This window comes from Coregonus clupeaformis, chromosome 28 (assembly GCF_020615455.1).
Source record: "Coregonus clupeaformis isolate EN_2021a chromosome 28, ASM2061545v1, whole genome shotgun sequence".
Taxonomy (NCBI): Eukaryota; Metazoa; Chordata; class Actinopteri; order Salmoniformes; family Salmonidae; genus Coregonus; species Coregonus clupeaformis.
The window spans coordinates 7,106,012-7,118,078 of NC_059219.1; the positions used below are offsets into that span (position 1 = coordinate 7,106,012).

General features: G+C 44.2%; 1 protein-coding gene across 1 annotated transcript in view; it reads right to left on the reverse strand.

Annotated features, from left to right (window-relative positions):
• Positions 1-12,067, reverse strand: part of LOC121543775 (protein FAM171A1-like) — a 34,128-nt gene that overhangs the window by 9,557 nt on the left and 12,504 nt on the right. Inside the window, exons 3-4 of the mRNA XM_045208306.1 lie at positions 8,645-8,872; positions 7,321-7,413 (exon numbers count right to left, since the gene is read on the reverse strand). Of these exons, the coding sequence (XP_045064241.1) occupies positions 7,321-7,413; positions 8,645-8,872 (321 nt within the window). The remainder of the gene's footprint in view (positions 1-7,320; positions 7,414-8,644; positions 8,873-12,067) is intronic.

Below are 12,067 nucleotides of genomic sequence, written 5' to 3' on the forward strand. Positions count from 1 at the left end.
CCCTCCCCTCTCTCTCTCCTCTCTCTCTCTCCCTCCCTCTCTCTCTCTCTCTCTCTCTCTCCCTCCCTCTCTCTCTCCCTCTCTCTCTCTCTCCCTCCCTCCCTCCCTCCCCCTCTCTCTCTCCCTCCCCTCTCTCCCTCCCCCTCCCCTCTCTCCCTCCCCCTCCCCTCTCTCCCTCCCCTCTCTTTCTCTGGAATGTGTGATAGATGTGCATGTGAGAGAGACGTTTTACAATACTTGTGAACAATGTTCCCTCAAAAGGCTACTGTGGCTATTTGATCATAATGTAGGCCTACAGGAGTGGCCTACCATCAAAAACAATGGAGAAAATGCATCCCATAACATTTTAACATGGAAATAGCTGTTCTATCATTCAGCCTACAGTAGCAGCCAATGTGTGGTGTTCAATGTAGGCCTACATTTCATGAGACTTTTGAAAAAAACATGCAGGGCTTGACATTAACTTGTTTATCCACTTGTCCTTCAGACAAGGAGGTGACTGAAAATGTTTTTGTGTTGTTTGATGCAAGAAAACACTTTACAAAATAAAATATATTATTATTCCCATAGCATTATTACAGAGACTTAGACACGTATGCTACCCTCTGCCTATTGGCTACTTAGCTTATTCAAGCCCATCTCAAAATACAACACTGCCCTTTAAGACAAAAAAAAAGGTCTTTACCTGACTCACTTTTCAAAGAGGTCTAGGATTGTACACGTTTTGTGCTCTTGTAGGAAGCAATCACTCCCCTATTCCTGACTACAAATTATATATAACTGGGCTAATAACTCAATAACTAAAATCAAATAAAATTGTATTGGTCACATAAACATACTTAGCAGATGTTATTGCGGGTGTAGCGAAATGCTTGTGTTCCTAGCTCCAACAGTGCAGTAGTATCTAACAATTCACAATACACACAAATCTCAAAGTAAAATAATGGAACTAGCAAAGGATACGAACAAAATGTGCACGTGGCTACATGCAGCTCTATCGCTTTGATTTCAAAACAAGCGCATCTACTCACAACTGTTCATGCTGTAAACACTGTCCAGTTCAAAGTAAACCGCACAGATTCATATATGGCAATGGTCTATTTGCATATAGGCCTACTGCAGCTCTGATTGGTTATGCCACACCGGTCTGTGTAGAGTACGGGCTGAGTCGTGCCTGTCAATGCAATAGAATCCTACTCCGATGCGTTCTGCCTACAACAAAATATCTTGCATAGTTTGTTTTGTTTCGGTATGTTGCATTGAAAGTGGCTAATATTGCGTTGATTCAACAAAAATTGCCACAGTAAAGGGAAACGTTGATAGTGTTAACAAGGAAAACTCTAGAACACTACCTACCAACCTTTCTAAGTCAAGATCACTTTCTGAGTCAAAATGCAAGCCGAGATCTACCCCCAAAATTTTACAAAATTAAATAAACGTAAGCCTATGAAACATTAACCAATTAAAAACAGTACTGTAGCAATGAGGTTGGTGCAGTAAGATATAGGCCCAATACATTATCACTGCATATTGGCTTTGCTTGAATTGCCCTGCCAATGCATTGTTGTTCGGGCCATTTAAGAAATATATAAATTATATTAAAACATTTGAGGTAGGCTATATGATCACACCGGTAATAGATCCGTTGTTGTATTACTTTTGAGGCACAGCTGAGTGAGCGTACATTTCAATAATTTGCTTTTTATTTTATTGGGCTGATGGTGCCTGCATCTGATGGTCAGTCTCAGCGGAGGGAGAGAGCAGCAGACTGGGGGTCCGCCTCTCAACATCCCTCCGCTTTCCCTTTCCTCCACTGACACTGACCAAAAAGGGACACCTTATTCCAGCTGTTGGCGAAACTCGAGTCGCATCGCATTATTTCCGCCTCATGCACAAATTCATGTTGTTCCTCCTAAGACCCAAGCCGCTATTAATAACAACAACGCAAGTCTATCGATACACTGTCCTATTCATTCATTACTGCTGCAGTGCTCATTGTAGAGCTGAGTGGAAATAGGAAGAACGCGCATTTTATGGCTTATAAAAGTGTTGAATACAAAGTGTTGACAGTGCTGAGTAAGAACTTAAACATGAACTCACTCTAGTCATGGTTTTAAATGTTTTGAAATCTCACAGTATCAACTTTGCTGTAGCTTTCTTTTATACCTGCTACGTTACTGCAGACACGGTAATCTGAGCCATCTGATTGGCCAGCGTTAGGCCTATAGTGCACTTGATTTGCTCTCCGGGGCCGCCGGCAAGGAAGAGTTTGTACCTTCAGACACATGAAATGGTTCAAAATGGCAACAGTTTGCCTACACGGTGCGCAGGGCAGCTGAATCGGGTGCACCGAACTCCAACAGCCCGAGACATTTTTTTTTTTTTTAAAGGAACACAATGCTTTAACGTTGGGTTTTTTACAGAAATGTTTGGAGATTGACTAGGGATGAAGTTCAATCTCGTGCTTCTCTCCTTGGGCTGATATTTCTTCTGCGTGGCAGTCCCGCGGGAGCTGCGTGGCAGTCTCGGGGCTCCTGCGCGCCCGCGCATGTTGCGCAGCCTAGAGGGAGCATTGCTTGTGAGTACCAGAAGTCCTCACGAGAATAGTAAACAAACCAAACATTTCAAATCAAATCAAATTGTATTGGTCACATGCGCCAAATACAACAGGTGCAGACATTACAGTGAAATGCTTACTTACAGCCCTTAACCAACAGTGCATTTATTTTTAAACAAAAAAGTAAAAATAAAACAACAACAAAAAAAGTGTTGAGAAAAAAAAGAGCAGAAGTAAAATAAAATAACAGTAGGGAGGCTATATATACAGGGGGGTACCGGTGCAGAGTCAATGTGCGGGGGCACCGGCTAGTTGAGGTAGTTGAAGTAATATGTACATGTGGGTAGAGTTAAAGTGACTATGCATAAATAATTAACAGAGTAGCAGCAGCGTAAAAAGGATGGGGTGGGGGGGCAGTGCAAATAGTCTGGGTAGCCATGATTAGCTGTTCAGGAGTCTAATGGCTTGGGGGTAGAAGCTGTTGAGAAGTCTTTTGGACCTAGACTTGGCACTCCGGTACCGCTTGCCGTGCGGCAGCAGAGAGAACAGTCTATGACTAGGGTGGCTGGAGTCTTTGACAATTTTGAGGGCCTTCCTCTGACACCGCCTGGTATAGAGGTCCTGGATGGCAGGAAGCTTGGCCCCAGTGATGTACTGGGCCGTACGCACTACTCTCTGTAGTGCCTTGCGGTCGGAGGCCAAGCAGTTGCCATACCAGGCGGTGATGCAACCAGTCAGGATGCTCTCGATGGTGCAGCTGTAGAATTTTTTGAGGATCTGAGGACCCATGCCAAATCTTTTCAGTCTCCTGAGGGGGAATAGGCTTTGTCGTGCCCTCTTCACGACTGTCTTGGTGTGTTTGGACCATGATAGTTCGTTGGTGATGTGGACACCAAGGAACTTGAAGCTCTCAACCTGTTCCACTACAGCCCCGTCGATGAGAATGGGGGCGTGCTCAGTCCTCTTTTTTTTCCTGTAGTCCACAATCATCTCCTTTGTCTTGGTCACGTTGAGGGAGAGGTTGTTGTCCTGGCACCACACGGCCAGGTCTCTGACCTCCTCCCTATAGGCTATCTCATATTTGTCGGTGATCAGGTCTACCACTGTTGTGTCGTCGGCAAACTTAATGATGGTGTTGGAGTCGTGCCTGGCCATGCAGTCATGGGTGAACAGAGAGTACAGGAGGGGACTGAGCACGCACCCCTGAGGGGCCCCCATGTTGAGGATCAGTGTGGCAGATGTGTTGTTACCTACCCTTACCACCTGGGGGCGGCCCGTCAGGAAGTCCAGGATCCAGTTGCAGAGGGAGGTGTTTAGTCCCAGGATCCTTAGCTTAGTGATGAGCTTAGAGGGCACTATGGTGTTGAATGCTGAGCTGTAGTCAATGAATATCATTCTCACGTAGGTGTTCCTCTTGTCCAGGTGGGAAAGGGCAGTGTGGAGTGCAATAGAGATTGCATCATCTGTGGATCTGTTGGGGCGGTATGCAAATTGGAGTGGGTCTAGGGTTTCTGGGATAATGCTGTTGATGTGAGCCATGACCAGCCTTTCAAAGCACTTCATGGCTACAGACGTCAGTGCTACGGGTCGGTAGTCATTTAGGCAGGTTATCTTAGAGTCCTTGGGCACGGGGACTATGGTGGTCTCCTTGAAACATGTTGGTATTACAGACTCAGTCAGGGACATGTTGAAAATGTCAGTGAAGACACTTGCCAGTTGGTCAGCACATGCTCGGAGTACACGTCCTGGTAATCCGTCTGGCCCTGCGGCCTTGTGAATGTTGACCTGCTTAAAAAGTCTTACTCACATCGGCTACGGAGAGCGTGATCACATAGTCATCCGGAACAGCTGGTGCTCTCATGCATGCTTCAGTGTTGCTTGCCTCGAAGCGAGCATAGAAGTGGTTTAGCTCGTCTGGTAGGCTTGTGTCACTGGGCAGCTCGCGGCTGTGCTTCCCTTTGTAGTCTGTAATAGTTTTCAAGCCCTGCCACATCCGACGAGCGTCAGAGCCAGTGTAGTACGATTCAATCTTAGTCCTGTATTGACTCTTTGCCTGTTTGATGGTTCGTCGGAGGGCATAGCGGGATTTCTTATAAGCGTCCGGGTTAGAGTCCCGTTCCTTGAAAGCGGCAGCTCTACCCTTTAGCTCAGTGCGGATGTTTCCTGTAATCCATGTCTTCTGGTTGGGGTATGTACGTACGGTCACTGTGGGGACGACATCATCAATGCACTTATTGATGAAGCCAGTGACTGATGTGGTGTACTCCTCAATGCTATCTGAAGAATCCCGGAACATGTTCCAGTCTGTGCTAGCAAAACAGTCCTGTAGCTTAGCAGCTGCGTCATCTGACCACTTTTTTATTAACCGAGTCACTGGTGCTTCCTGCTTTAGTTTTTGCTTATAAGCAGGAATCAGGAGGATAGATTTATGGTCACATTTGCCAAATGGAGGGCGAGGGAGAGCTTTGTATGCGTCTCTGTGTGTGGAGTAAAGGTGGTCTAGAGTTTTTTTTCCTCTGGTTGCATATTTAACATGCTGGTAGAAATTAGGTAGAACGGATTTAAGTTTCCCTGCATTAAAGTCCCCGGCCACTAGGAGCGCTGCATCTGGATGAGCGTTTTCCTGTTGATTTATGGCCTTGTACAACTCATTCAGTGCAATCTTAATGCCAGCATTGGTTTGTGGTGGTAAATAGACAGCTATGAAAAATATAGATGAAAACTCTCTTGGTAAATAGTGTGGTCTACAGCTTATCATAAGATACTCTACCTCAGGCGAGCAAAACCTCGAGACTTCCTTAGTATTTGATTTTGTGCACCAGCTGTTGTTTCAAATATACACAGACCGCCACCCCTTGTCTTACCGGAGTCAGCCGTTCTATCCTGCCGATGTAGCGTATAGCCCGCTAGCTGTATGTTATCCATGTCGTCGTTCAGCCACGACTCGGTGAAACATAAGATATTACAGTTTTTAATGTCCCGTTGGTAGGACAACCGTAATCTTAGGTCATCCAATTTGTTATCCAATGATTGAAGATTGGCTAATAGGATTGATGGAAGAGGCAGTTTACTCGCTCGCCGTCGGATCCTTACAAGGCACCCCGATCTACATCCACGATATCGTGTCTCTTCCTCACGCGAATGACGGAGATTTGGGCCTTGTCGGGTGTCTGTATGATATCCTTCGCGGCACCTCGTTGAAGAAAAAATCTTAGTCCAATACGAGGTGAGTAATCGCTGTCCTGATATCCAGAAGCTCTTTTTGGTTATAAGAGACGATGGCAGAAACATTATGTACAAAATAAATTACAAATAACGCGGAAAAACACACATAATAGTACAATTGGTTAGAGGGCTGTAAAACGGCAGCCATCTTTTCCGGCGCTGTGAGGACATTTAGCTGGTCCTCACTTGTAAAAAGGCTATTTTAGGCTTAGGAATTAGATTTAGGGATAGGGTTAGAATTAGGGGTTAGGTTTAGAGTTAGGATTAGGTTTAGGGGTTAGGTTTAGGGGTTAGAGAAAATAGGATTTTGAATGGGAATCAATTGTGTGTCTCCACAAGGTTAGTTAAACAAGACTGTGTGTTTGTGCAAAAGAGAAGTGTGTATAGTGGGGCTTAGCGGTGATGTCATAGTGTTTCCACTGTGGTGAGTGTGCATTCCTGGGCCATGAAACACCGCTGCAGCCGTCTGTGTTTTCTCTAGCTCTGTGTAGCCTCTGCCTTCAGTAAACTTGATCTGGTATAGATCTGAACGCCCAGTGTTGGAGGAGGTCACGTATTGATCTGAACGTCCAGTGTTGGAGGAGGTCTGGTATTGATCTGAACGTCCAGTGTTGGAGGAGGTCTGGTATTGATCTGAACGTCCAGTGTTGGAGGTGGTCTGGTATTGATCTGAACGTCCAGTGTTGGAGGTGGTCTGGGATATAATCACATCAACAGGACTGGAGTAACAAAATGGAGAGGAGTTATAGGTAACAGTCTGGGGGGGTCTCCTGTGCCAATCCAAAAAGCCCCTCCTCTTTCCTCTTCTTCTCCTCCTGAGAGTTCCTTCTCTTTTATTCCCTTTACAATGGATATTCCTCCCTCAGCCTGGACATTGCACCCTTCCCCCTATCCCCTCTTCCCACCTTCTCCTTTCCTTCTCTCTCCTCTGCCCTCATCACCCCCCCCTCAGTCCTCCCCCCACTCATTCTCTCTCCTCCTGCCACATGACAAGGTTTATCGCTCCCGTGGGCTTCCAGGTTCAAAATACCATGATACAACACACTGTGTGTGTGGAGGGGATACACTGTATTCACCAGACCATAGCATAATTATCCTGCCCTCCTGGAGGACAGACACACACACACAGCTCAGTCAGCAAGGTATAAAGGAGTATCAGCAACAGAACCTCATTCAGAGAGGATGGGAGAGCAACAGAAGGGCAGATGGGATGGGACACTCTAAATGAGTGTGGTTATTGAAGAGGAACACAGACACACACAAAAAGCAAAACAAGCACATTGATCAGACACACGGCACACGAAGATAAATGTTATCAGATCATATGTAATTTAATTGAACCGTATCTAATGTAATTGCACATGGTCAATGGACTGATTGACAGAGGAACAGAGGACACGTGCTGCCTGTGTGTGTGTGTGTTGCTTTCATTAGAGAGATGGTTTAAAGGGGTGGACATATTTTATTATTAATGTGTGTGAGGTCACTGGGACAAGGACCGTGTCTAAGTACTCTCTCTCTCTCTCTCTCACACTCACCTTGGGATCCAGAGTTAATCTGTATAAGGTCTTCATACACCATCAGAGTAGCAGCTCTCTCTGGTAGCAGCTCCAGACTGAGAGAGGAAAACACTGGAATACACACATTTTTACATTTTAGTCATTTAGCAGACACTCTTATCCAGAGCTACTTACAGTAGTGAGTGCATCCATTTTTGTACTGGTCCCCCGGGGGAATCGAACCCACAACCCTGCCGTTGCAAGCGCCATGCTCTACCAATTGAGCCACACGGGACCCAGTCATTAATTTATTAATCACACTAAACCACACTGTGGCTCATTTTTCATTCTCACTAATAAAAGGTAAACTATTGAATTTTGGTTTTCCTCTCAACTTTTATTTATTTTCTAACATATGTGGTTGGTAGGAAAACATACTTGATGATCTAACTTTCCCTTTTATATTCTCTGTGATCTGCCTCTACTCTTAAACCACCGGATTCTGTTTTTCATAGCGCCCTTCGTTTTATCACAGGAGACCGTTCTATTACTCATCACTGTATTCTTTACCAAAAGGTTGGCTGGACCTCTATAAAGTCATGTAGATCACATCATTACGCTCTTTTTGTTTACAAACTTCAGACTTACCTTAGCTAACATCACTATTAAGATTTAAAATGACAAGTCATCAAACCCGTTCACAGGGTTGGTTACCTCTGGAGACTCCTTTGGTGTCTAGAGCGTTAGGTCAATCAGCCTTTAAATTCCTTGCACCTTACGTGGGGAATGATCTACAATACACTTGGAGGAATTGGTGCCTCTAGGGCATTTCAGACGGTTGTTAGGGGACCTTTTATATGAATGTGTAGTTGAATGTGTTTATTGTATTTTGATGTGTATTGTGGTGCTATACAGGGCTCATCTGGTCTCAGCATTGACACCCTGTCAAAATAAAGGCTGAATAAAAATCATACAACAGACCAAAGTTCTCTACTCTTTCCTACTTCCGCTGGCTTCCTGTCACCCCTACTTTCCTTTCTCGGTCACTCCTCCTTTCCCCTCTCTGTCACTCCTAGTGCTGATAAGCATGTGTGTGTGTGTGTGTGTGTGTGTGTGTGAACAATTTGAAAGTGGTGGGTGAGGATAATGGGGGTGTTCCATTACAGCTTTATTATAATAAGTATCCCCCTCCTCCATCACACACACCTCCCCCCATGGCCTCTTGGGAGGGCTGTGTGTGTGTGTGTGACGGGGGGGGACGTGGTCACTTATTATAATAAAGCTGTAATGGAACACCCCCATTATCCTCACACAGATTGTTCACACACACACATACTTTGTAGATTTGACTACGTTGACCTACCAGGCAGTCTGGTGGGTCTCCAGGGGGCGGAGTTTGGCACGTAGCCCTGTCTGGTTGCTGTGACGACCAGCAGGGTTCCAAGGCGGTAGGGAAAGCGCAGGTAGGCGTTGCCGTCGGCAGCGGAGGTCTCTGTGGTTACAGGGGTGTGGTTGGCGAAGAGCTCGATGGTGGCTCCGCCCAGGGGCTGGTGGGTACTGGCATCACTCAGGTGAACCTTCAGAGTCACCTCTACAGACAGACAGAGAGACAGAGACAGAGACAGAGACAGAGAGAGAGAGAGAGAGAGAGAGAGAGAGAGAGAGAGAGAGAGAGAGAGAGAGAGAGACAGAGTTACACACACTGCTAAGTTATACTTTTACTTCACTAAATTCCCAAATAAAATAATGTACATTTTGACTGACACCCAAAAGTACTCGTTACATTTTGAATGCTTAGCAGGACAGGAAAATGGTCCAATTCACACACTTATCAAGAGAACATCCCTTGTCATCTCTACTGCCTCTAATCTGGCGGACTCACTAAACACAAATGCTTCATTTGTAAATGATGTCTGAGTGTTGGAGTGTGCCCCTGGCTTTCTGTAAATATTATTATTATTATTATTATTATTTTTTTTTTTTTTATTGTGCCGTCTGGTTTGCTTAATATCAGGAATTTGAAATGATTTATACTTGTACTACTTAAATATATTTTAACAATTCCATTTACTTTTGATACTTAAGTATATTTAAAACCAAATAATTTTAGACTTTTACTCAAGTAATTTTTACTGGTTGACTTTCACTTTTACTTGAGTCATTTTCTATGAAGGTATCTTTATTTTTACTCCAGTATGACAATTGGGTACTTTTTCCACCACTGGTGCACCACACAGACTCAGACTTGTCACTAATTGTCTGTAATTAGTTGGCCTTCAATCTCTAATGAGTCCCATTTGATCTGAAAATGAACAAACTTTGCCTAATGAAGCGTATCAATGTCCAGCCCAACAGAAGATGAATCCTAGAACATAGCCTAGGCATATATACAGTAGTACATACAGGAGTCAGGATAAGCTTTCTGACTCAGTTACATTTGACATTGGCAGTTAACAGCCAATCACAGTGAGTGGCCAAAACCCAATTTCCTGGTTACCAGCCAATAGTAAGGCTCTGTCAAAACAATGGGCCCTTTCGCTGTTTCTTGATGGCTGAGGAAGGAAGTCTCTGAGCACACATCTCCTTTATTACTGTCACACACCTTCCTGGAAACTGCTGAATAACATACTTCCATTAAACCATTAACTCGGTTGGATAGCAGAGCATTGTAAAGCTGGCCACACGCACACACACACACACCTAGTTCATGCAGTGCCAGAGCTAAACTGGGACAGAGCAACAACCCACTCTCTCAAGTGGAACACCCAGACTGGCCAAGCTTGTCTAGTCTAGACCTTTGTTAGGGTCCTATCAAATCTGTTGAATTTTCTGCCTGATTCCGTTTCGTTTTTCCAGGTTTCCGTTTTCCCCTGTTTTTTCAGGTTCACTCTCAAAATTGCACTTGATTACAACAACTAAATTGGATGTTCTAGAAATGTAGATTTTTGGGTGTAGATAACCTTTAATTCCAGTGAGCACCTAATATTTTCTGGTAGAGTTTGCAAAACAAATACCCACTGGATTGATGCAAATAATCATGATATAATTCTGCCAGGTAAGCATAGGCTACTTTGTAGTTAACATTTACTTGAGAATGTTTTTGGGAAAGCCTTTCCATCTACCAGAAGATTTGACATTAGCATCATCGCTAACGGCTACAAGAGGTAGCTGCACGCACCACACACACAGACGGGGAATTCTCCTTGCCTCTTCAGAAAGTTGCAGGAAATATGAATCACTGATGCATTCTGTTCATGTCTTATGATAAACTTGGGCAAATTAATAATGTTTCAATACATTTAGTTGACTCCCTACGAAGTTCAATACATTTAGTTGATTCCCTACGAAGTTCAATACATTTAGTTGATTCCCTACTGTTCAATACATTTAGTTGATTCCCTACTGTTCAATACATTTAGTTGATTCCCTACTGTTCAATACATTTAGTTGATTCCCTACCGTTCAATAAAAAAAATTATATTGTTGAATTGTATTTTATTGTCTGGATTCCGTGATTCCGTCCGTGTTCTCCATATCGCAGATTTTATATGGTGCTACTTTATAAAACAAGGATGGAGGACAGAGAGGGTATACCACCAACGTTAGGTGGTTGGTAGCTGCTGTACTTAATTTCGGCTACTGATTGCAGTCTGCCAGTTTGGCTTTATACATAGCTTGGGCTTTGTCGAGTAAGGCTTAAACTATGTATTTAGATTGTAGTTAGGTACTATAGGTAGGCATCGTGGGCTGTATATTATTAAGTAGTATAGGTAGGCATCGTGGGCTGTTGTGGGTAGCTGTTGTGTAGTTATTGTAGGTTACTTTTGTATTCGGCGGTGCCGGATGTAGCACGAAGCTAGCTAGCTAACTCACCTCCTGGATTAGCTGGCGAGGTTGCTATTAGCAACGGTTGCAACTAAAAACAATATCCTTTTAGCCAGCTACATTCGTTCGCAGCGACGCCGCTTTTTCAAACAAAGTCAACACAGTAGCCATTGCTAGCCAGCCAACACTACCAGCAGGCTGTGGTAGCTAAATACAATATCTTTGTGCTAGCTACCCAACGTTTAATCGTTGCTGCGTTATGAAAGGTAAGCTTGGCTTCTTATATGGTGTTGAGTTAAGCTTAAACCATGTATTTAGATTGTAGGTAGGTATTGTGGTTTGGTATTATAGGTAGCTTACTCAGGTAGTTATTGAAGGTTATTGTAGGTAATTATTGTAGGTAAGGACTGTATTCGGCGGACTCCGGCGAAGCACGAGGCTAGCCTACCCACTACTTGGACCAACAAAGCTAGCTAGCTAGCTAGCGGGTAGCTACTGGTAACTTTTTGCAACTATGGTTAATTGTTTCCAATGTTATTTCATGCTTAAGAGTACCTGTGATTGAGCCAGCTAGCTGCTACCATTCAGCTGTTTTTCTAACCTCATCCGAGGCATTAACGTTAGGTGGTTGGTAGCTGCTGTACTTAATTACAGCTACTGATAACAGTCTGCTGTAGTTTACAACAATTCTAATTTCTAAAGTGGAAGTTGGGAGAGTTTTACTCGGGTGGTTCAGTGAAACAATTATAGTTTCTGAGGTGGAAGTTGGGAGAGTTATATATATATATTTTTTTTTTGGTGAGGGAGGCCTGCTCTCTCCTTTCCCTGATGTTTAGTTCATTTCATCCCGATCTCCTCTGCATTATTGTAGCCATCTGCTGCAGCCTGTCAACTATGCCTCTGCCTATCCCTGTTCTCTCCTCTCCGCACAGGCTACACAAACGCCTCACACCGCGTGGCT